General features: G+C 34.5%; 2 protein-coding genes across 4 annotated transcripts; one reads left to right on the top strand and one right to left on the bottom strand.

The window, feature by feature from the left end:
* The first annotated feature begins 7,246 nt into the window (after positions 1–7,246).
* Positions 7,247–17,262, top strand: LOC102589663 (putative SWI/SNF-related matrix-associated actin-dependent regulator of chromatin subfamily A member 3-like 2). Of its 3 annotated transcripts, none has more exons than XM_006349013.2 (20): positions 7,247–8,020; positions 9,228–9,361; positions 9,477–9,612; positions 9,807–9,860; positions 10,025–10,174; positions 10,252–10,403; positions 10,474–10,558; positions 10,655–10,927; positions 11,122–11,268; positions 11,394–11,549; positions 12,517–12,584; positions 13,207–13,329; positions 13,457–13,556; positions 13,657–13,769; positions 14,979–15,251; positions 15,342–15,542; positions 15,926–16,019; positions 16,102–16,173; positions 16,329–16,427; positions 16,605–17,262. In XM_006349013.2, exons 1-20 carry the CDS (start codon positions 7,373–7,375, stop codon positions 16,725–16,727), a joined length of 3,201 nt encoding a protein of 1,066 aa, XP_006349075.1. In that variant the 5' UTR covers positions 7,247–7,372; the 3' UTR covers positions 16,728–17,262. The 3 variants fall into 3 exon arrangements, with proteins under 3 accessions (XP_006349075.1, XP_006349076.1, XP_015164942.1); XM_006349014.2 differs by having other exon boundaries at positions 15,929–16,019; XM_015309456.1 differs by lacking the exons at positions 15,926–16,019; positions 16,102–16,173; positions 16,329–16,427; positions 16,605–17,262 and having other exon boundaries at positions 14,979–15,247; positions 15,342–15,432.
* Positions 17,240–23,511, bottom strand: LOC102589340 (GABA transporter 1). The gene is made up of 7 exons (XM_006349012.2): positions 23,301–23,511; positions 21,548–21,778; positions 20,113–20,210; positions 19,374–19,560; positions 19,133–19,263; positions 18,575–18,808; positions 17,240–17,739 (listed from the first exon to the last, which is right to left on the bottom strand). The coding sequence occupies exons 1-7, from the start codon at positions 23,398–23,400 to the stop codon at positions 17,359–17,361; spliced, it is 1,362 nt and encodes a 453-aa protein (XP_006349074.1). The 5' UTR covers positions 23,401–23,511; the 3' UTR covers positions 17,240–17,358.
* Between the last annotated feature and the right edge of the window lie 2,873 nt (positions 23,512–26,384).

The following is a 26,384-nucleotide window of genomic DNA, read 5'->3' on the forward strand; positions in this document are numbered from 1 at the left end:
GGTGGTGGTGATGATTGGAGATGGTCGTCATGGATGCTAATTGAAGTGATGTTGCCTAGTAAAAGTGTTGGGGGTAGTAGTTAGTGATGAGGCGACAATCAATAGTGGGTAATGGTGGTACATAGTTGGTAGTGGCAATTGAAATTGTGGTAAATAGGTGAAAATTAATGGTGATGGTGAATGATGATGGTTGACAATATATCATAATCATTGATGATTCATGTTGTTGCTAGTGATCAAAGATTGTTGTGATAATAGTGATTAGTGGTAATAATTGCAAATGATAGTCAATTATATTGATGACTGATTGTAAGTAATGGTGATTATGGATGATAATAGTTAATAATGGTGGTCTCGATAACAATAGATGATAATTGGTGGTGATAAATAGAGGGGTGAATTGACGAAATTAGTAAAATGTTTGATTAACATTAAGACCTTCGTTAAATTTAAACAAATGAAAGTTTTTAATCTTTGGATAACTTTTTTTTTCTTCCCCCCCCCCCCTTCCCCCGGAGCTTGTACCCATTTTATATTTTTTTGGTAATTTGAATGCATAAATTTAGGATTGAAGGTTAACTCGCTCTTATCCAATAGCTTGTTTGGATAATTGTTATGATGCAATATTATATCATATTATAAATTAGTTGTTACGCAGCGATAAAAATTGTGATTTGTGTAAAAAATTATTTGAAGTAATCACGTCGTTGATCTTTTCTTCACCTCATTATTAAATAAATGTATTTTACCATATATCCAACATTTTCTTATAATAATTATGTCCAATTTTTTTTTTATGATATTGTTAATTTTTTAAAAAAAATATTAATGTGTAATAGAAAAAATGGATGAAATCTTGGAGAAATTTTCTGTATATTTCTTGTGTCTTTTTATATTGTACATGCTTGACCTTATTTATACAAGATAATCCTATTTCTAATAATTATGGTAACAAGAAGATAATCCTACTTCTAATAATAACGGTAACAAGAATGACTATTTACACTAGTCATTTTTCTATTTGTTTTCTTCTAACAGACTGTAATAGCTATCACGTGCTAGGCAAATGCACTAGCTGAGAAACTTCTGGATTTGTACCACTATTAGATCCACGTGGATGGCTCTGATTTAATCTGTCACATAAGTGATCTGCGGTAGTGATCTTTCCACGTAATTTGCTGACTTTTGGTGTATCAAAATTGTTCTGTCTGAAACTTTGTGAACTGAAATGAACTTGTTCCTTGTTCATCCTCTTCCTTTCACTCTCTTCTGTAAAATCACCATGAAAGCTTGATGTTTGTTCTTGATTTTCAACCACCCCCCCTCAAGGTGGAGGGGAGAGAAACGACACCCAACTTGGAAAGAATTGCAAAGTGAGAAGGACCAGAAAGCGCCTTGGTGAAAAAGATCTGCTAGTTGAGACGACGATGGAAACAAAAGAAAGTGAAATCAGCCCGGAAAGAAATTGTTGTCTCACGAAATTGGCAATCAAGCTCAACGTGTTTGGTCCTTTCGTGAAAAACTGGGTTACGAGCAATATGGATTGCTGATTGACTGTCTGAATGGAGAGGAACAGGCAAGGATGGAGACACAGAGAGATCTGCTAGAACTCGAACCAGCCAAGTAAGTTCCGCAGTAACTTTCCTCATAGATCGATATTCAGATTCTGCTGATGATAAAGAAACAGAGGCTTGTTTCTTGGACTTCCAAGAAATGGGTGAGACACCAAAACTGATATAAAACCCACTAACCGACCTCTTGTTATCTCGGCATGATGCCCAGTCGGCATCGCAAAAAGCCATTAAAGATAAAGAAGAGGAAGAATTGAAGAATAAACATTGTTCAGGATTCAATCTTACATACCGTAGGACTCGTAGACCAGTATCAAAATGACCTTGACAAGGTCGTTGCATATACTGACTTAAAGTGAGAACCGCAAATGCAAGATCTGGTCTAGTGTGGGTGAGGTAGTTGAGCTTACCTACCAAACGTCTGTAAATTGTGGGATCTGAAAGCATAGGACCTGAAGATTCAGTGAGTTTAGAACATGGATCAAGAGGAGATGAAACCATAGGCAAATGAGCACAGTCAAATTCTTGTAACAAATCCAATGCAAATTTCCTTTGGCTGACAATACAACCATGTTTTTCTCTAAAAATTTCTAGGCCAAGAAAATAATAAAGCTCCCCTAGATCTTTAATCTTGAACTCTGAGTTGAGAAACACTTTCATAGCTGCAGATTCAGTAGGATCATTACCCGTAATTAAAATATCATCAACATACACAGCAATAATAGAGACCAAACCACTTGTTTTCTTAAAAAACAAGGAATAGTCATTCAATGAAGCTGTGTAACCTTTAAAACTTAGGGCTCCGGCAAGCTTGGCGTACCATTGCCTAGAAGCTTGTTTGAGCCCATATAAAGACTTTTTGAGTCGACAAACATGATTAGGACCTGGAGCTTCCATTCCTAAAGGAAATCTCATGTAAACTTTTTCTTGAAGTTCACCGTGAAGAAAAGCATTGTTGACATCAAACTGAGAAATTGACCAACCTTTCTTGACTGCAATAGCAATAAGACACCTAATTGTAGTCATCTTAACAACAGGGGAAAACGTCTCATTGTAGTCAATACCTTCTCTTTGAATATCTCCCCTAATGACAAGCCTAGCCTTGTATCTCTCAAGAGAACCATCAGAATGTTGTTTTATCTTGTATACCCATTTACAAGGTAATGCTTTCTTTCCTGGTGGTAAAATCATTACTTCCCATGTACCATTTTCCTCCAAAGCTGCAATTTCCTTATCCATTGCATGTCTCCAGTTAGAGTCCAAATTAGCCTGATTGAAACTGGTAGGTTCTGAAATTCCACTGATAGAACCAAGTAAATTTTGATTTTGTAAAGATAAAGCTCCAAAAGAAAAAGTAGAAGAATCCACAGGCTGAGCAAAACAAGAATCTGAAGCATTGGAGAGGTAAACATGACTACAGACATAGTCATTCAATATGCAGGTCTTTTGTTATCCCTGTGAGACTTTCTGATATCAGGTGTAGGATTAGAGACTGGTATGGAATTAGGAGAAGAATCAGGAACAGAAGTAGTAGGGTGAAGGGAGAATTCAGGAGATGATGATGTAGCAGAAGGAGGTAGAGAATCAACATAAATGTCAGGAGAGAATAAAGGAATAGGAAAAATCAGGTCTGAATCTGATTGTAGAGTTGAAAAAGGGAACTGAGTTTCAAAAAAAGGAACATCTCTAGATACAAAAATATTTTTAGTAGCAAGGTCAAGAAGTTTGTACCCTTTTTGTCCCTGAGGATATCCTAAAAAAACACAAGAAGTAGCCCTGGGATCAAACTTACTTCTACCAGCCTTCAATGTAGAAACATAACATAAACATCCGAAAGTTCTTAATAAATTGTAGTCCGGAGAAGTACTAAAGAGAATATGATATGGGGTTTTCCCATGAAGGACTCTGGAAGGGATCCTGTTAATTAAGTAAGTGGCAGTCAATACACAATCCCCCAGTAACATTTGGGAACTTTAGACTGAAAAAATAGTGCCCTGGCTATTTCCAATAAATGTCTATGTTTCCTCTCTACAACCCCATTTTGCTGAGGGGTAGCAACACAAGAAGTCTGGTGAACAATTCCTAGAGATTTGAAGAACTCTGCTTCCTGAATCCCTTTACCCAATTCTAAAGCATTATCAGATCGTATCTTTTGTACTTGAACTTCAAACTGTCTCTCAACCATGGATAAAAAAATCCTTCAAAATTGAGAAAGCATTACTCTTCACAGTTAATAAGAATGTCCAGGTACCTCGACTAAAATCATCAACTACAGTGAGGAAGTATTTATAGCCATTGTAGGTAGGAACTTTGAAAGGTCCCCAAGTATCCACATGAATTAATTCAAAAATTCTTTTAGAAGTAATGTGACTGACAGGAAAAGGAAGCCTAGTTTGTCTAGCTAGAGGACATATCTCACAAACACAAGAATAATCATTAGGAAAAGAAATGAAATTAAAAACTTTCATTGCAGAATGAGGCAAATGCCCAAGTCTTGTATGCCAAAGGGCTACATTAGGAATAACATTTGCAGAAAAAAGAAAAGAAACTGAAGCTGATTTGGAAACATTTCCTTCTAAAGAAGAAGCTACATTACAGTGAGAATGACTAAACTTTGAAAAGACTGGCTCTAGGAGATAGAGACCTTCTTTGACTTCACCAAAAGCTTGTTCCCTCTTCGTTAAATGGTCCTGCATGACACACCTTTTAAAATTAAACAAGAGAGAACAACTAAACTGATTACAAAACCTATGAACAGATAACAAATTATATATGAAATTAGGAACAAAGAGAACATTTTGTAGAATGAGATGAGGAAGAATCTTAATGCTTCCGGTATGAGTGACCTTGATCCTGTAGGAATTGGGTTAAATTAATAGGTTACAGGAACATGGAGAGGTGTAAGATTTAAAAAAGAGTGTGAATCAAAACACATGTGTTCAGAGGCACCTGAGTCTATAATCCAAGTTTTAGAGTTAGCCATAGAAAAACATGAACCAGAATATGTAGTAATTGTACCAGCCACAGCATGTGCATTGATCTTAGAGTGATTACTGGATGTTGGATGGTGTTGTCCTTGATTGAAAATGTGTTTGATCTGGGAGATTTGATGCCTACTCAGTTGAGAAAGAAGATCATCATTAGTATCATCCGTCCCAATGTTCAAATGGTCATAATCTACATGTGTGATAGTTGCATTCCCCTTTATAGGTGCTTGAAACCTTTTGTGAACTGAAAATCTTCCGGATACCCAATCAATCTGTAACAGTCATCTTTTACATGTCCAGTTTTAAGACAATGAGTACAACTCACATTTGGATTATACTTCTTCCTTCTTCCCTTTCCATTTCTGAGTGGAGGAGAAATCTTCTGATTGTTCCTCGAAATCCTTTGTCCCTGAAACTGACCACCAAAATTTTGAGGATGTCCTCCAGATCTCTGTTGTGAATGATTAGGATTACCAAATCTCTGCATTTGATTTTCAGATCTAGGATTGCCTGTCATAAAAGAGGAATTATTAGGAGGAAACTGAGGGCTAGTGTAGACTTCCCTCTAATTTTCATCTTGAAGCAACAGAGAATAAGCTTGATTAATTCCTGGCAGAGGGTTTAACATAAGTATATTTCCCCTTGCTTGAGCATAAACATCATTTAAACCCATAAGAAATTGGATTAACCTTTGATCTTCCACAAATTTAGTCATCTTATGTTTCCCTTCACAAATACATACACATTTGCATCCAACATGTGAGTTGAGAGAGTCCAATTCATCCCATAACCTCTTCAATTTTGTGAAATAGCCTGCTATGTCAGTTGATCCTTGCATTAACTCTGTTAACTCTTTTTGCAGATGGTATAATTTAGCTCCATTTGACTGCCCAAACCTTTGTTCCAGATCTGTCTAGAGATCCTTGGCAGTCATTGAATAGATCACAGAATGTGCTATGTCCTTGGATAAAGAGTTGAGTAGCCAAGATGTTACCATATCATTACACTTGTGCCAAGAGGACAAGTCATTTGCTGTAGCTGGTGGTTCTGGACAATTGCCATTAATGAACCCTAATTTGTTTTTAGCTGAGAGTGCAATCAAAAGAGATCTTCTCCATCCCTGATAGCCTCTTCCATCAAAGATATTGTTGACCAAATTCATCCCTGGTGCATCAGAAGCATGAAGGAAAATAGGATTCCCAGAGTCAATAACGACATTGGTGGGAACTGGCCCTGCAAGAGGGATCCCCTTAGTGGTGGTATCTACCATGATTAAGAGGAGTATGAATAGAGATGAAGAGCAAAATTGAACCTATTGCATTGATACCATAATAGAAAAAATGGATGAAATCTTGGAGAAATTTTCTGTATATTTCTTGTGTCTTTTTATATTGTACATGCTTGACCTTATTTATACAAGATAATCCTATTTCTAATAATTACGGTAACAAGAAGATAATCCTACTTCTAATAATAACGGTAACAAGAATGACTATTTACACTAGTCATTTTTCTATTTGTTTTCTTCTAACAGACTGTAATAGCTATCACGTGCTAGGCAAATGCACTAGCTAAGAAACTTCTGGATTTGTACCACTATTAGATCCACGTGGATGGCTCTAATTTAATCTATCACATAAGTGATCTGCGGTTGTGATCTTTCCACGTAATTTGCTGACTTTTGGTGTATCAAAATTGTTCTGTCTGAAACTTTGTGAACTGAAATGAACTTGTTCCTTGTTCATCCACTTCCTTTCACTCTCTTCTGTAAAATCACCATGAAAGCTTGATGTTTGTTCTTGATTTTCAACAATGTGTAACACTATAAACAACACAATAAATAAATAAAAATCAGTAACCTTCTAAAGATATATTGGTCATATACATGTATCGTGAGATGCATAAATTATATATGATGCTAACAAATTTAGAATTCCAAATTATGGCTCCGCAATACTACTATTATGAAGTTGCTGGCAAACATATTTTGGTGAATGAATCAAATAAAAGAAACCAAATAAGCATGTATTACGTAATCTACGATCACTTAAATCTCCAATAAATTTTATTTAAATACTTAGATTATAGTCTATTTTAATCAAACATATAAAATATTGTTTCTATTAAATAGTACTTTCCATTCATATTTTGATTATTTTTTTGTGTGTGTTTACAATAGTTTGTTATGTAGATACACCAATCAATAAAATATTTCACTTCTTTAATTATACACATTAACATTATTTTGAAACATGAATAAAGTTTTATGACTTGAACCTTTTGAATTTTGTTTCATATTAATTGTCCACTTTTCTTTTATACGCTTCTTAATAAATCATAATAAAAAATATAATTTTATTAATTTATCCCAAATTTTACCAATTTGTTTACATTTTCAAAAAAGAACTTTACAAATTTGTGACAACTACTTTTAGTAATATGGATAAGTAATAACTAATACTACGAGACATAGTATGTATTAAGATTAACACATATAATCAAATGAAGTAACATATTTATAGTGATCCACATGAAAATACATATAAAAATTCTTTTGAAATACTTTATCATATATTCAATTGATCGAAAGTCGGAACATAACTCCAACAAGAAAGTGAGGGAGTTTTTCTAGGCGGGAACTCGTAAATATACCCGCATGCATTTCTGTTTTCGTAAACAAATAAAAAACCAACCCGCCATTTCTAAACCCGTTTAGGGTTTTTCAAATTTTCTTCAACAAATTCAAAAATTCAATTGGGGATTTTGGGGATTCACTGTAATTATCGGACTTTTTTTCTGTGGGAATTCACTGTGATGGCGGGGATCAAAGTCACTGAGGAGCTTGTTTCAATGGTGCGTTCAATTGTTGGCGATGAATATACACAGATGGACATAATTAGATCCCTTCACATGGCGAAAAACGATCCTACAGCTGCAATAAACATCATTTTCGACACCCCGAGTTTCAAGAAAATTGAAATTCGCAATACCCATTTGAATTCGGAAGCTGGGAATGTTAGTAGTAATAGTGGTAAGATCAAAGAGGCTGAGATTAGTACAGTTTCTTCAAATGAGGGATTGGATACTGAAAGTGAATTTGGGGATAATGGGTTGGTGGGTAAGAGGGCTGGGTGTGATATGGGGAGTGAATGTGGGAGTAATGGTTTGGTGGGTAAGAGGGCTGGGTGTGATTTGGGGAGTGAATGTGGGAGTAATGGGTTGGTGGGTAAGAGAGCTGGATGTGATATGGGGAGTGAATGGTGGTATGTGGGGTGTGGTGAGGTTGCTGGTATGTCAACTTGTAAAGGGAGGATTTTGAAGCCTGGTGATGAAGTTGATTTTACGTTCCCAGTGGAGAAGAAATTGAGTTCACCTTCACCTGGAAAGTTTGGAGGTGGACGAGGGCGTCAAGCAGCTGCGTGTTCTGAAATTGTAAGGTTTTCTACAAAGGCTTGTGGAGAGGTACTATTTTCTTCTTTATGTTCGTTTAACTCTATCTCTTTTTGTTGCATTTGATGTAATTCCCCTAGCCAAATGAACATATAAGGAAAATGGAAGAAGGAAGTTGCCAAGGTTTTACATTAGTCAAGTTGCATTCAAAACCAATGTGGATCTAGGACAATGGTTGTGTTCTGGAGAGGATGATCTAGTGGTTGAGGCTGGCGGGGAATGTAGAAGGCTACTGTAGCTCAGCAAAGGCCACAACTTTAGGCTTGAAATATTTATATATGTATGAATATATATATATATATATATATATATAGTTAGATAGAGTTAGATATATATATTGGAACCACCAAAAAATGTAATGAGATGAAAGTTGATCCTCTACCCTTAACTAGATGTCTTGTGTTTGAGCATGGAGCATAGATAATCCAAGAGTCAGGCCAGTTGTTACCATGAATGGTTAATTCGGATTAGTAAGGCAGTAGGTACCAGATACTGCATGGCTATACCAAAAAAAAGATACTCCCTCCATTTCAATTTGTTTGTCTTACTTTCTTTATTAATCCGTTTAAAAAAGAATGTCTCTCTTTTTATTGGCAACTCCTTAATTCTAACTTTCCACATGACATGTTTATGACTACAAGATTAAAGGACATTTTGATACATTCTACATATCTTTAATGTTTTTTAAAATCAGGATTCTACAAGATTGAAACAAAGGGATTATATATTTCAGAATGCACCGCTTCTAAATCCTGGATCCACCACTCATTGGGGCATGTGAGTGATAACTTGGTGATCCCATGTTCAAATCCAAGCTACAACACTTTCTGTGAACCCATCTATTCCAGCCTTAGTGGGTAGAATTAACCTGGCAACTTCTTCTCTTGGGCTGGATAAGCTGCCTGGTGGATCAGTTAAGATCCGAGCAAGTTAGTCCGAAGAACACCCATATCTTAAAAGAAAACAGAAGAGGTTAAATGTAGTAGTGCATCATTTTAATATATGTTCTCTTACACATAAATATTGTTTGAGCTTGGGGCAGTGGGTGCACCTGGTTCTGCTTTAGAGAGTGTTTAAATATGGAGTGAATTGGTCAAAAGGAAGATTTATTGACAATTAGTTTTTTTATGGGTGTGACAGAGTGGAATGCTAGAACTTTCTTGATGGAATTCTGTTTGATATGCCTAATTTTTTGTGGTTGTTTGTTGTGGAATGACAGATTGGGCGTATTCCAAATGAATGGGCTCGATGTATTCTGCCTCTGGTGAGGGATAAAAAGATTAGAATTGAAGGATGTTGCAAATCGGCCCCTAATATATTAGGGATTATGGACTCTGTTCTTTTGTCTGTCAGGTACTTTGATAGTAGTTTTAATTGTGTTGTAGTTTAACATTTGAGGTGAGGAATCCAGTTTCACGAGACGCAATACAGATGGTGGTGATTTTGATCAACTTTTCCTTATATGCAGAGTGCATATTAACAGTTCCATGTTTCGCAAAAGCCATCAGACATCACTAAAGGCAAGAAGCAATCCCGCAGATGATACAGTTGTTCACCCCCTTCCGACTTTGTTCCATTTGCTTGGGCTTACTCCTTTTAAGAAGGTGATAGTTTTTTCCTTGGTTCTTTATGCTTTAGGAAATAGTTGATGCTTTCTGAGCATAGTTATTATGAATTATAACCCTCTTACGACAACTTGTTTATCAGTTGGAATCAGCATATCCTGCCTAGTTATAAGAATCCATCTCATGATGATTGAGTGAGATTAATTCATAATTTCTTTCTTGATCGTCATTAGGCAGAATTTACTCCAGCTGATTTATACATGAGGAAGCGGCCATTGAACGAACAGGTAAGACCAGAAGAGAGTTTCCACTCGCTTCTCTCTCTCTTGCTCCGCTTTATCCTATTAAAGTAGAGTAGCAAGATGTTGTTCTAGGATTGCTCTCTCATAGATCAGCTGCGACCTACACCTGATTAAAATGTTGAGTTTTAATGCTTCATTTGTCTCCACAGGACAGCTCCGGAGGTCCTGCCTCATTATTGCGTGCAAACTTATCCAAAAGCTCCTCATCTGCAGACGGAGATAAAGTTGAGGATGATGAATCAATTTCTGATACTGATCTTGACTGTATTGTTGGTTTAGCTGATAGCTCGAAGCTACAGGTATGGCCAACTCAACATAGTTCATTTGCCTATGGAGTTCTTTGTGCTTATTAAATACTTTTACAATCATATTTTAGGAAATGGAACCACCAACTACGCTCCAGTGCGAACTGCGACCCTATCAGAAGCAGGCGCTTCATTGGATGACACAACTGGAGAGGGGAAGAAACACGGATGAAGCAGCAACAACTCTGCATCCATGTTGGAATGCTTACCGCCTGAAAGACAAGTATGTGAATTTTGGCTTACGTGCTTTTACCATTTATTTTCATATTCTGTACACTAAATATTCATTTCAGGAGGGAGCTTGTTGTTTACTTGAATGCATTTTCGGGTGATGCGACCACTGAATTTCCAAGTACCCTTGAAATGGCTAGAGGAGGAGTATGTTGATGCTATGCTTCTTTTACTTTTTGGGATATTTTGTTTGTTAGTTATATATACGCACTATCCACCTAATGACTTGAGAATATTCTGAAGATTTTGGCAGATTCCATGGGGCTAGGGAAGACTATAATGACTATATCTCTCCTCCTCAGTCATTCTGAAAGAGGTGGATCATCAGGAAGCCAATCTACAAGTCAGCTGTCTAGTGAAAATGGAGAAGCTAGTAATATCTTAGGTCATTCTCCAACTTTTGCGAAGAAATCAGCAAAATTCTCTAGTCTTGATAAGCTTCTGAAACATAAGCCGATACTTATCTCTGGTGGCAATCTAATTATATGTCCAATGACACTACTAGGTCAATGGAAGGTACTTCATATCTGCTTCAACTGGAAAATTAGTATTACTATTTTTTTAGGAACTAATATGGTGCACTGGGCATATTCAGCTCTACACAATTGTCAAAACCAAAAGAAAATAAAAGGGATTCCCATATTACATATAGATATCCTTCTCAAAAAATATTACATATAGATATCTGAAGATGAATTCGTCACTTGTAGGCAGAGATTGAAGCCCATGCACAACCTGGGGCTCTATCTGTTTATGTTTACTATGGGCAGACAAGATCAAAGGATGCAAAAGTGCTTGCTCGAAGTGATGTCGTGCTAACGACATATGGGGTGTTGGCCTCCGAATTTTCTGCCGAGGTATCTTTTTGATTCATCAAACTGTAGTTTTAGTTTCCGCGTTCACCTTGTTTGCCTATTGTTACTACTTTGTGCTAATCTGGTCTAGGTCCTTGCGTCTTCATTTATGTTCCGTACTCATGTAGAATGCTGAGGACAGTGGGGGCCTTCTCTCTATTAGATGGTTTAGAGTGGTTCTTGATGAGGCACATACTATCAAATCCTCTAAAAGCCAAATCTCAAATGCTGCCGCTGCTCTTATTGCTGACCGTCGGTGGTGTCTTACTGGTACCCCTATCCAGGTATCCAGTGTTACAGTTGTATAATTTGTTAATAATAAATTATCAGCATTTTTTGGAGATTAAAGTTTCTTTTTCCTACGAAGTAAAACATACTGTTTTGTTATTTTCATAGTTCTTCTCAGAGAGGTAAAATATGTTGGATCCGGTTATTGGTTAGATTCATACAAATGCTACATTATTAAGGCTTTGACCCATCTCTTTTATTGCTAGATTGGTCATGTGTCTTATTTTAATAACTTTGTAAATTCCAAGCATGCCTTGAACCTTGAGTATTTGTCCTCTATGTTTCAAAGCTGAACCAGTTGTTCAAACTTAAATCGTCCGAACTGATTGTAGATGCTAGTTTTTCTCTGTGTAAGTTGAGATACAAGTTCATGCCGCTCTTCTTTCCCTACTTTCCAGAGGGAAACAATATAGATCTTCACAAAACTGATGTTCTCCAGTATTCTATATTTTATCAACTGTCCGGATATTCACCTCTTTTACCCAATATGCAGTCATATTCTTTCAGATAGATCCTTCTTGGCTGGTCCTGAGCCTGTTGTTGGATCTCTATGGTACTAATGCTGCAGTTTTGGAATAACATCATAGTTCAAAAGAATTATCTTATCAAGACTCCATATAGCTAGATACCTAGTGATGTAGCAGTTTTGTCGGACAAGGTCTTAGGTAATCAGACCCTTTAGCAAGCTTCAGCATACATGAGATTGAGATATCTTTTGCTCAGTTAGGTGTCCATCAGCTGATTATTACTAGTACACTTGAGAATACCACTAATCTGATCAGGTAATCTTAGCTATATACTAGTTTCCCCTTTATTTGGTTCAGACATTTTCTGGATATTTCTTTAAATCTAGCATTTGTTGCCATCTTATAGTTGTTTACCATTGCTCATATGCTTTTTCAAGAGAAGGTATATTGATATTCATCTCATTTTGCTATGGGACTTACAATTTTCCTCTGACAGAACAATCTGGAGGATATTTACAGTCTACTAAGATTTTTGAGAGTCGAACCATGGGGAAGCTGGGCATGGTAAGATGTGGATCCCTTGCATATAACCATCAAACCTGTTTGTCTTCATGAAGCTTATCAGAAACTCTGGAGGGGTACTCTTAATTCTTTGAATGAATATATAATTATGTTTCTAAAATGTCATAGATGGGTGTTGAATTGTTGATGACTGATGCTATTTCTAAGATTCTCTACCTTTCTGTACACTGGGCAGGTTGTTGTTGAGTACACCTTGCATTAGATAGGAGGCTGTAGAAAGCGTAGGCTGTAGTATATACCTTTTATTGTGACTTTGCAGTTTGCCCCCATCTGTCAAATGATCTACAACAGCTTGATTTTTCATTCATATGGTCTTGTTATCAGATTAAGATTTGAAAATGACTATTAAATGACCCCGTTTTGAATTAATTACCCATTGATGTGACTTCAACTAAAACCTCACTAATTTTGCTGGCATCAGTCTTGATCCTTGCCATTTTGGTATGAGGAGATTGGTTGTGGTGCTGCTACAAGTGCTGTTCCTTTTTGTATTTAGGGAAATATGAAGCCATGTTCTGTGTGAGAGAGTTATTTTCACAGTTGATTGAATTTTCTCATGTTACTGTAATGACATTCAACCTGTTGTCTGCTTGATCATATTTAGGTGGAACAAGCTTATTCAGAAACCTTTTGAGGAGGGAGATGAGAGGGGGCTAAAGTTGGTTCAATCAATATTAAGTCTGATTATGTTGAGAAGAACAAAGTCTAGTACAGATAGAGAAGGAAGGTTAGAATTATCCCTGGGATTCACTTATCTTATTTCTTTGTTGTCTTCGGTTGTTTGGTTTCGTTTGTAATGGTTACTTTTAGGTTTATTGAAATGTTATATTGCTTCTGGTATTATTGCATCGCAGACCAATTTTAGTTCTACCACCAGCAGATATTCAAGTGATATATTGTGAACTTACAGAAGCAGAGCGCGACTTCTATGATGCTTTGTATAAAAGATCCAAGGTTTTACCAACATTGATCACTCTGTCCATTAAATATTTTATCCTTAGATACCCTTTGCACCTTTATTTCCTTTACAATAGTTCTATATCTCCAATATCAGGTGAAGTTTGATCAGTTTGTTGAGCAAGGACGGGTTCTCCACAACTATGCTTCTATATTGGAGTTGCTTTTGCGACTTCGTCAATGTTGTGACCATCCGTTTCTTGTCATGAGGTTTGGACTTTTATTTATGCGCTTATCTATCTTTTGAGTTTGTTATTCTGTGGTTTCTTCTTGTCTAAATGGACTTATACTCCAGAAAAATTGTTGTGTAACTTTCCAACAGGCACTTATTTATTCTGTGTTGATGAGTTCAAGCTTTGGTTTGGCGTTTAAATTTTTTCTGAATGTATGTGATTCTCATTACTCCCTCTGTCCCTAATAGATATTCCTATTTTTCATTATTGTCAACTTGACCAATTTTTGTAATTCAGTTAGACCGATTAATTCACATAATAAACTTGGATTCAAATAGTTTTTTTGCTAAGGAAATCTAAAAAAATGGAAATAAATTGAAAATTATCTCCTTGGTTTGATAATGAATAGAGTTCAGAATCATTTTCTTTTTGTTATGATTTATGAATATTACATGTGAATTTGAAGCAACTATGTAAAGTAAAGTACTAGTACTAAGTTGCATATCTTAGTCAAGGAACATTTCAAACTATAGGAGGGCGATATAGGACACAGACAAAAGGGAGTGTTTGATTTATACGATTTTTTCTGAACTTCAAGCCGTGTGCTAGCTCTTGGATTATCGCATGTTCCATATGGAAATTAGGAAATGTAAGGTGCATGCTTATTTGTTGCTTGAAGAATATTTTGAGTTTGGAGAGAGGAAGTTGTGAACATAATAACGTTGTGATGCTTTGGATTATGGGAGGATCTTTCTGACTTCTATCTGTTTCTTCTTTTGTTGCTTTCTCGGTTTGTTCTGGTTTTGTGGGTCATGCTTCCATTCTAACTTCTGATTGGAGTGAAAATGGAAGCACTTTTTTGCTTCTTTGTTGAAAGAAAAGCAAGGTGAATCTTTCAAAAACTTTGCAATTGTGGATCCAAGATACTTCTATGAAGTAAATACAGTGTCCAGAAAGATTATTGACTCTAGTTTTTCTAGAAAGTGAACATTGTTTTTCTTGTAAGTGCTATTTCAGATTTTTTTCTTTTAATTTCAAGTAGTCTGTTAGCATCTTTATTTGTTTAGGCATCATCCTTGACTTGTAATACAGTAGCAGGTGTAACTGTTTTTGCAGATCTTTTGGATTGTTTAGATACCTTGCTTCTGTGTCTAAACTGTGGACTCAGCTGGAGTACCTGATAGCTAATAATTACTAAATATTATCTATCAAGTAATATTTGCTGATGGGGTTTATTTTTGACCAGTCGAGGTGATACTCAAGAATTCTCTGATCTGAATAAGCTTGCTAAACGTTTCCTTAAGGGTGGTAAGGAGACTGGAGAAGGCAAGGATGTCCCTTCACGTGCTTATATTCAGGAGGTTGTGGAAGAGTTGCGGAATGGAGAACAGGGTGAATGCCCTATTTGTCTTGAAGCTTTTGAAGATGCGGTGTTGACTCCATGTGCTCATAGGTTATGTCGAGAGTGTCTCTTGGCAAGCTGGCGAAGTTCTAATTCAGGCCTCTGTCCTGTTTGTAGGTATTTTCCTACAAGTGTTTACTAAAGAACATGATTGTATACGATGAGATCAACTGCATATTTGACATTATATAAATTCGACTTCTGCAGAAACACTGTCAGTAGGCAGGAGCTTATAACAGCCCCGTCAGACAACCGCTTTCAGGTTGATGTTGAAAAGAATTGGGTGGAGTCATCAAAAGTATCAGCCTTGTTGTTTGAATTAAAACGTCTTCATTCTGTTGGCTCCAAAAGCATTGTTTTTAGTCAGTGGACTGCCTTCTTAGATCTACTGCAGATTCCTCTTTCTTGGTACTACCACATTTCTGTTCATGTTAGAATCTGAAGAACTTATAAGCTTTTTAAACTGTGTTTTGCAACTTCTTTGTCTTTTAAGGTAACTTTACAATAAGAAACTCCATGAACATCATGGTATTATCTATTTATAGCAAACTAAGTAATTGTAGTAGTCTTGGTATGCATGCTTATAAGGATACTGAAACTGAAAGATTTCCAGTGTTGCAAATTCTTGGATATTTTCTTTATTTAGGTGATGATTCTTCTCCCACCATTTGTTGAAACCTCCTGTTAAACATTTGAAGTTCAATTGATTTGTCAATTGCCTTTTGCAAGTCTTTTTCATATTTTGCATACTTTATTTTTAAGTTAGTTTATTTTTTTACATCCTTGTGCAGTAGTAGTATTCCATTTGTTCGCCTTGATGGGACGTTAAACCAACAACAACGTGAGAAAGTTATAAAGAAGTTCTCAGAAGAGGATGACATATCGGTTTGTCATCGTTGCTGCCTCTTTGGTTATAATATTTGTATTAATTAGTTATGCTGTTATAATCAATTTGAATATTGTATAGGTGTTGCTAATGTCATTGAAGGCTGGTGGTGTTGGGATAAACCTGACGGCTGCATCTAATGCTTTTGTCATGGTACTTGTCTCCTTGTGGCTTTAGATATTGTGCTGTCCTTTCTTTACAAAGAACTTTGATGGCCCCATGATGTGTACTGTTTGTATGCATCTATTTTTCTGCGATTCTATTGTCGTCAAATATATACAGTTTTCATCTTTGCCTACTATCTCTAGGATCCTTGGTGGAATCCAGCTGTTGAGGAGCAAGCGGTCATGCGTGTTCATCGTATTGGACAAACTAAGCAAGTAATGATCAAACGATTCATTGTGAAGGTATGCTAAACACCTTTCTCCTTAACTAGGACTTGTTAATTGGATCACCATGTAACAATATCACCTTCTTTGAGAAATGCTTTACCTGAAATCATATGTATGCTCTACTGCACCTTGAGTGCTTAACCATGTTCATAAAGTCATCGGACCCTTGCATGCATATTTTGCTGCTGGCAGGGTTCAGTAGAGGAAAGAATGGAGGCAGTCCAAGCTAGGAAGCAACGGATGATTTCTGGTGCTTTGACCGACCAAGAAGTTCGGACTGCAAGAATCGAGGAACTCAAGATGCTTTTTGCATAGAGAATAAACCAACTAAATTATGCCACCAAACATGTTGCCTCTGGCTCCTCAGATTGTAGATTCACAAACAACATATCAGATCATTTCATTCTGCTGCAGACACACTGGCTTATTTTGGAGGTCTCAAGAATCTCGAGTGTTGAAAAGTGATCGTTCCATTGGTTACAACTGATTTAATTTTCTGAGGAAGCTACAGCTACATTGCTATCAGTGTTCCAATTTTTCGCTGAAGCAGTTTCCAGGAGCGCGAATGTAACTAGCATTCGGGGATGTGTATTTCTACTTCACTGTTGTAAAAATATATCCTGGCTTCACCAGCATTATCAAAATTTAGTACTTCTAAAAACATTTTTGGTAGCTTAAACAAATTTGTAAGTAATAAATAATTTTGTCAATGTAGCTTGCAAGCTGCAGAAAGTCATATGTAAAATTTATATCCTTTTCCCAATCAACAAAACTTGTATGCAGATTATTTGTAACTTAAATTTTGAAGTGTAATTTGAAGCCAGTGATTATAAATCCTGTATAAATGATACATCCACCCCTATTTCTATACGGGGACTAAATGTATGTTGTTTCAGTATATAAAATTTATCATTGACAATATTCCGAACATATAATGTTCGTTTGCTTAAACATTTGCGAATAATCGATATGTTTTAGCATCAAGACTAATTTGTCTAACAGCAGCAACTGCAGCTATGACTCCTAAGACTGAAAAAAACACTGCTATTGCCATGTTAAGCCAATAAATTGGTTTCTTCTTTGATGGTTTGAATGTCAAATTGAAGAAAATCACAGGCAACACAAAATCAAGAGGCAAGAAACCAAATGCCCCGATTACTGCATTGATGTCTCCGAAAAATGGAAGCATTGCTGCGATTGTAGTCGATATGATGACTGAAATTGATCGAGAAATTAGACGTGGGATCACATTTCGAGTTGAAAATTCACTGCTCTTAGCGTCTGCAAATGTCCTTTCGAGTACTTCGTTTGTTGGTTGCAAGTATACCTGCAAAATACACACCAATTAGTCGTAATCAGGGGCGGACCCACGTGGGTTCAGACTCGTAATAATGCTAGTGTATAGTAAATGTATAATGTATTCATACGGATTATGAACTTGTATATGTCGATAGTGTAAATAGTTTATGCAAGTTTGTATAATATAACCTATTGTAGTAGATTGCTTTGTAAAACTAATTTTATTTGTTAAGAAAATGAATTTTGAATCTGACTCAATTTTAAAAGCTAGTTCATGAGGTAAAAATAGACTGCGATCATATAAAGAGAGAATAATGTATTTCCTCAACAAATGTGGGACTTGGTAAGATTCCCGCACATTTAGGAAGATGAAATAGTGTTCGCTAGCTACTTTTCCGTCATATCGTTGAAAAGTAGACATCATAATGGAGTTTCAATTTCATATGTATAACTCTTGGACAAACATTCACCTGTGAAATTCAAAACTCCATGACAATGACTATTTTTTCAATTCCAGAGACAGAAAAGTGGCTATTTGTGAAATTTACCCCGTTCTATACTGGACAATTGGTACATGGTCAAATGTGGGGCTTTGTAAGATTCCCGCACGTTTCAGGACGATGAAATATCGTTCACTATCTACTTTTCCATCACGTCATTGAAAAATAGCCATCATAATGGAGTTTCAATTTCATATGTATAACTCTTGGACAAACATTTACCTGTGAAATTCAAAACTCCATGACAATGACTATTTTTTCAATTTCAAAGACTGAAAAGTGGCTATTTGTGAAATTTCAACCCGTTTTATATTGGACATCTGATACGTGGATAATAACAAAGCAATATAATGTATAACATACCACAGCAACAGCAGACAATTGAAGAATTGTGAAGATATTGGTTATGAAGATAAATGATTTTGGGACTAAATTGTGGCCATTTTGTGTAAAGTTGCTTAGAATGAGGCCCTCAGCTTGGTTACCAAAGGCCCAATATCCAGAAATAGCCACACTGAAGAAAGTTGTTGAAAGCATTGCATAACAAATGCAAAGCCCTTTGAACATTTTTCCTTTCACCGGGGGCGCTATCGTTGCCTGTAATAATCATATTAAGATCGTCAATTATCGTCTATAAAAATATAGTTCATACAACTCGTCTAGATTGGTACATAGTTAGATATGTATATATATATTGGTAAGACTCGATAAGAAAAAAAAAGTAAATTATGAACTAGGAGTGATAAAAGGTTGAGTCAGATTAGATATGATCGGGTCAAAAAATCTTTTAAATAAAAATAGATAAAATATTTGGTTCGTCCATGTTTAACACGGATAAAAAGATTGAGTTAACCGATAGATAATATAAATATTCATATTATTCATGGTTTTAGGAGTAGTCAGGTGAAAACACAAGCTAACCTGAATTTCAGGAATAATGCCATTTCCAAATGTGGTGGCAATAATAGCTATTGCATTAAAAACTCCAAAAATTTGTGTTTCCTTATCACTGCTAATTGAATAGTCCTTATTAGGTCCCTTGGATGAATTTCCTAGCAAAATATATAACAAAAAGTCATTATTGTGAATTATTATCATCGAAAATAATTATTATAAAAAAATCTGACGATATATATATTTTGCAATAGAAATTAATTTATACCTATGTAAATGGAACCAGCAGTGGCACAAGCACTATAAGCAAGACAAAGTAGAAGAGAAATTAAGTTGATATGTCTAAGTGAGTGAAATGATGGCATTTGAGCTAAAATCAACATTAGACCACCAAATATAACTACAAATTGATATAACTTCATAGCTCCATTTGGGTTTAATAGCAAGTAAATTGCCTGCAAAAAAAAAAAAAAAAAGGTGAAAAGATATTATAAGTAAATTAGTTTTCTATTCTTTCGGAGTTATAATTAAGTCGTATACATTGACAGTATAAAAAGTTTAACATTTTAAAAGTAGAAATATTGTTCACTTATCTGTCTTTGAAAAATAATCACTGTCAAGAAGTTTCAACTTTCATAGGTGAAACTTCATGACGATGGTTGAAAAGTAAAAATACAGTACACACGGCTATTTTTTTGGCCATATCTTTAAAAATAGCTATATAAATTTCAAACTTATCTTTAAAAGTAGCTATAATTGAAAAGTAGAAATAACGTTCACTAGCAATTTTCTGGTGATGTTTTTAAAAATAGCCGTAACTATGAAGTCTCAAGTTTCACAGATATAACTTCATGACAGTAATTATTAAAAAGTAGAAATAAGTTAAATCTCACTAAATACTTTTCGACCTTATCTTAAAATTTTTACTAATGTCTACGAGTTTGATCTTATGAAATTTGAAATTCCACGACAATAAATTTGGTCTTAGTTTTATTTCAAGAACTCACCTTCATACATTGTCCTCCTAGAAGAGTGGAGCCTATTACTGCACCATAGCATACCATAAATTGAATTGGTCCAACATAATATCTGCCCCACCTTGGTCCTGTGAAAATTTAATATATAGTGAGATTTTATTATTTTCTATAAATAAATTATTTAAGTGTTAAGAATCAAGTGGCAATTATGGACCCAAAGAAAAAGGAAATTATATTTTTTATGGACAACAGAAAAAGATTGTGCTAAATGCAGTAGGTGGGTCAAAATAATAGTTTGACTTTAGGCTATATATACGTACGATCACATATGATATTTTTACGAATTCGAGCTCTCAAAACAATCTTTCGTAAAAATGTATCATAAAATTGTATATTTTAAACCTTTGTGATTCAATATTTTGCAAACTCTACGTATAATAAAAATTTAGTATATCAAACTGTCTTTCTCTCTCTTAGTGTTACTGTATTTTAATATTTTATAACACGTTAGACATCATAATTTATTAACATTATAATTCTTTGACCTTGTCACTATAGAAGTTAAGCTCTAATTTTAAATTGTGTTTCAATCAAAAAATTAATTATTTAGTATGACTTTTCAAATTTGGTGGCTACTCAAAAAGAAAATCTCCACTCCTATAAAAAGAAAAGAAAAAGATGCACGCAACCCAAAAAGGTTACAATATTGGATATGAAATTTTGGATCCTATACATATAGTGTGAAAATAACATATAATCAATATAATAAATTTTGAAAACTTTATATATACATATACATATTATAATAAAGTAGTCCTACTTGTCAAAATGATTTTTTATTTTTTTTAAATACTATCAAAATGTTCAATGTTTTCATCGTGACAGTACACCAGCTACATGGACCCCTTTCTATTTATAATTGTCAGCGCTTTCTCCTATTGAGGCATATTTTTTTTTTTAATATAAAAGACATGCAAAGTCTGAAGACATCTATTTTAATTAAGGGAAAAAGGATAAATATACCCCGAACTATCATAAATGGTATGTAGATACCCTCCGTCATATTTTTGGGACATTCGTGCCCCTGTCGTCCAAAAACTAGAGCATATATGCCCTTCACTCTAACGGAAGACTAAATAGGGTCATGTGACACAATCTTATCCGTCAATTCGATATTTAATAAATGTCGAATCGACGGATAAGATTATGACACGTGGATGTCCGTTAGTATAAAGGGTATATATGCTCTAATTTTTGGACGGCAAGGGCACCAATGTCCCAAAAGTATGACGGAGGGTATCTGCATACTATTTATGATAGTTCGGGGGTATATTTGTCCTTTTTCCCTTTAATTAATAATAGGAAGGGTGAAGCGAGGATAGAGGATAGATGTACTATATCTTATAATTTGACTTTCAGATGATATGATAGTATAAAAGTGTATTAGACCTCGTTATGTACGTACCTAAAATGTCGTTGGCCATATCGCGAAAGCGAAGATGGCGGCGACCTAGGTGAGCATGGTGTTCAAGGACCATGGACAAGAGGTTGTATGAATAGAATGTGACAAGTGCTCCAATCACCAAACATAAAATTCCACCCCACCAACCAAGTGAAGCAAAAGCAAATGGAAGACTTAACAATGGTGGAGCTACAATTGAAGTTGACAAGTGGTAACCACAATGCACCCATGATCCTGTAAATATTCAAAATATAAAAAAGTAAATATATATAAATAAAATAAAAACGTTAATTGACACCTTTTAAACAAGAATGACGACTCTGTCAGCATTGAAGCTAAACTTAGCCAAGCATATTGACTTTATATTTATTTTTTTAATAAAAGGACAAAAAGAAAACAGAAAATTCGCCTGAAAATTTGACAATTTAAATTGATAAGACATTAATTTCACTGTGGGAAGTAGGTGATGTTTTTCAGCAAATTTAATAATATTTGAATTTTTCTAGCAAAGAAAATAAGCCTAAAGAATTAAAAGAAAAAAATATCTCATTTTATATGTACGGACAGATTTAATGTGATCTTGTTGTTAATTCTTTTTCTTATTATTTATCCTTTATTTAATAACTCTACCACAAATCTTTTTTTAAACAGTTGATCTGTGACATTATATAATAATTAAATATGATATAATTAATTAAAATAACATTATAAAATGATAATCAGTTGTGAGTGTGTGCCCCAACAGATATATCGTAGCCTGTGTCATAGAAAATGACAAGTTTGGCCAAATAAATAAATAGTAAAAAAAAATATTTTTATATAGTTATTTTTGATGACCATCAAAATTTAGTTAAAGTTTCCACACATTAATTAATTAATTAATGATAAATAGTTGATGAACTTACAACACATACTAATATGGAAATCAAAGTAAGTGACAAAAAACAACCAACTCCCAAAGTATGAAAGTTTGAAATTATGGTTTAAAGTCCATGTATCTTGTTTTAATTATTATTATTATTATTATATGAAAGTCCAAATAAAATGAAAGAATCTATAAGTAGTGTTTAAAATAATCTTCTTACTTATAATGTGATATTTTTCTATTAATTGAAAAAGTGTATATAAGGGTAATTGGACAGTTCAACAAAGCATCTTGTGATAGTAAGATTTGAAAAATAATTACATAGATAATCTATTCTAAGACAATTATTAAACCACATAATAGTCGGTATATACAACATGATTGGTTGAAAATAAATATCCAACTATGCATAGTAAATCTTAAGAAAATTGAGTCAATTTTTTTTTAATTTTTTAGTTTTCACTTCATGTCCATTATTAGTTTAGTAGAGCAATCATAATTAATCTGAATTCACTTTGAGTAAAGACCTCTTACGAGGAAAATCACGTCTTATCAAATCTTTTTTATTTTTAGAAATAGCAGTCACCACTCACCATTCACCATTAGCTTAATTTTTTATAATAGTGATTATTTTTCAATTATAAATACAGCTAAGTGACTAAAAATGGATACATATATATGAATTTTACTCAATTTTTTCATTCCAATACTAATATGTGGAACTTTTGATCAAATATTGAAGGATCATATTCATTCCACTGCAACCTCGATTAGAGGAAATAGAAATCAAAACAAACAAGAGAAAGGGAGAAAGATACTAATTATAAAAATCCTATATATAAATATGAAGTAATTATTAATATTGAACATAGAATAAAGAAATTTAATTACCTTTGGATTTAAGAACAAAGAGGGCACCAGCATCAAGCTCTTTTTCATGATCATGATATTCATGTGATAAAGAAACATTATCAATAAACTCTGTTCCCATTTTTCTCTCGTATGTTTATAATTTGTATTTGTATAATAATTACTTATATATATTCTTATTATTTTTAAAAATATTGATGAGGTTTAATGGAGTGGAGATGATATGGAGAAGATGACGATGAAGCAAATTATGACAATATGGGAACTTATGTATATAGAGAGATATATCTAGCAACTATCTACCCACCCACCCCACTTGTTTCCAATTATATGCACTTTTTATTTATTTATTTGGGGATGGTGATTGCGTATTTTTGTGTTCTTTATTTTTTTTATAATGATGGTTTCACGATTAATGAGTGCACATCTTGACTATTCTATATCAAGTATTTGTTATTTTCTGTCAACATGGTTATTGAGTAACTCTATTCTTATGATAATAATTTCTGGATCAATGTGTGGATATCTTGACTATTCTATATCAAATGCTTGTTATTTTCTATTAGCACATTTATCGAGTAACTTTGTTAATTAAGACTACACATATACAAAGAAATTAATTGATCAATGTTTTTGTCTCAATTGAAATTTGAACTAGAGTCTCCTACAATTTTTGTCCACTTTACTGATCATTATGTCACACCACAATGGAATTGAAAGTGATCAACTAATAGGTTGGGGTCTTTAGTTTTTGTTTTTCTTTTTAATCACGGACAGAGTTATGTTTATTGAATCTCTTTAACATAAGATAAGTATAAATTCTATTCTCAAAGTATAGTATTTTTAGTTTCTTTATTGAAATTTTTTACTTTATCGTCAATAATAACTAGTTATGTATAGTGAAGAGTAATTAGTCCAACGATTTTGTCAAAAAATTATATTATAATATAAAAAAAAGTTATATAAAATATACAGATCAAAATTTATTTTTTATAGATATATAAATTTTAAATATTCGTAACAAAATTTCTGGCTCGTTAGTGATAATAACTAGACCAAGAACATCCTTTACTTACGAATGGAGAAGTCAACAACAAATGGGGAAGTAGAAAAAGCAAACTTGCAAAGTCAATAAGCTATCAAAACAACTACGCCTCTACCATTTTTTATTTTGTGAAAATTGGAATCGTATATAAATATTGGCTAATTTATAGATATTTTAGTTATTTTACGCGATCATTTAAATACTTTAATATTAACAAATATATGCCTAATAAATATCTCACGAGACACAAATAATAAATTTGCATTTGCTCTTGATCGCGTAAAATAATTTCAAATAATAATTTTATTTTTTTCTAGCTTGGACGCTTGGTTATGATATAAATAAACAAGAAAACAAAATTAACTAAGCAAAAGAACACACCCCGCCCCCAACCAAACCAAACCAAAAAAAGAAGAAGAGGAAGTTGTGTGGTGGCGGACCGAGGAGGGGGAGGGGGTGTTCAGATTAACAGAGATAGAGGAAAGGTTTTGAGGGGGAAGAAGAATAAGGAGAAGGGGTGGGGGTTCAAATAATATTTGTTCACCTTGAGACGGTGTAACGATCCGAACCGTCGTTAATTAGGAAAAACAAAACTTCAAGAAATACTGGGCCACGATGGGCCAAATGCCGCTAGGGCGGCGGCGCTAGGGTGGGGCTAGTTGGCGCCAGAGCGGGATAGGCAAGACAAAATGTAAATAACGCGAAATCCTATTTCCTCTTTCTTCCTAAAATACCTAATTAGTCGTAAAACACCATAGAAACCCTCAGAAAGCTGCTTTAAGTTTGGGAAGGAAGGAGAAGGAGATTTCGAGCTTAAAGAGGCCAATGGGTGGCGGATTTCCTGTCAAAGATCACCGTCATGAAGTTCGAAAACAAGAATTAAATCCAAAAATTCAGTGCAGCTGCTTGGCTCCCAGGTAGGCTAGGTTTTATTAATTGAGTAGTTATAAATCTGTGCCACTACGTGATATAATGTAATTCAATGGTAGGAGTTATGCGTGGGCCTTCGTGCACCGAACAAAAGATGATTTAATCATAGGAATGAGCCTTAGGTGACGAACTAGGGCTAAGTTGGTTGAATTATGGTTAAGTGATATATGTCGTTGAATACTTCATTGTGATGAGTGTGATTTCATGATTGTGTTGTATATGTTGTTCTTGCTTCATTATGATACATGTATGTATGCGAATGTTGCATTGTTGATCACATTAATTGTAAAAGAGGATATACGAATGATGAATGCCATGAATCATGACTTGATTGTATGATTATGGGAATGTGATTTGTGATTGTGTGTCACGACCCAGGAGTACCCCCTAGTAACACGGTGTACGAGACTCCGAAAAGCCTCATACAAGCCCTTAGCATATCATGAGCATAAGATAATAGAAAAGTACAGGAAAATTTAAAGCTTTTCTTTACAATCAAAATCATTTTCATAAAAGTAAGCGGAAGTCTTTCTATACTTTGTCTCAAACCATCTAATACAACTTTTAGAATAAAACTCTTAGGACACAGCCCATACAATAGCCTCAACATGAAAATAAAAGACATAAAAGGAAATTGTGGGTTTTGTCCTCGGAGCTATGAAGACTTACCAAAATCTTCAACTCCTTAGCTCTTTAGAAACCCATCTCCAAAATAGCACTCAAGTCTCCAAATCCTACATTTGATTAGAATGTAGGCAAAGTATGCGTTAGTACAAAATGTACTAAGTATGTTAGCTAGCATAATCATAAGAGCATAACACAAGGGTTAGTCAATATAAGACATAATCCAAAATCATATGAAATACTTCATGAAACATAAACTATAAGCATAAGAGATAATATCATAATCATAATAAGCATAGTCTCCAACATAAGATTCATATAAGCATTATTTGACTCTTAGTCACTTATACCATAATAGAACCATTCTTAAGTAACCTCAAAGCACACTCGTGCAATGTATGAAAGGCATTCCATACTACCCTTCACACTAAGCATAACCTTGAAGTCGTCCTAGTCATAATTACCCTCATTTGGTCTCATTATTAGCTTACTTCATATAGACAAGG

This window comes from Solanum tuberosum, unplaced genomic scaffold, assembly GCF_000226075.1.
Source record: "Solanum tuberosum cultivar DM 1-3 516 R44 unplaced genomic scaffold, SolTub_3.0 scf00101, whole genome shotgun sequence".
NCBI classification, from domain to species: Eukaryota; Viridiplantae; Streptophyta; class Magnoliopsida; order Solanales; family Solanaceae; genus Solanum; species Solanum tuberosum.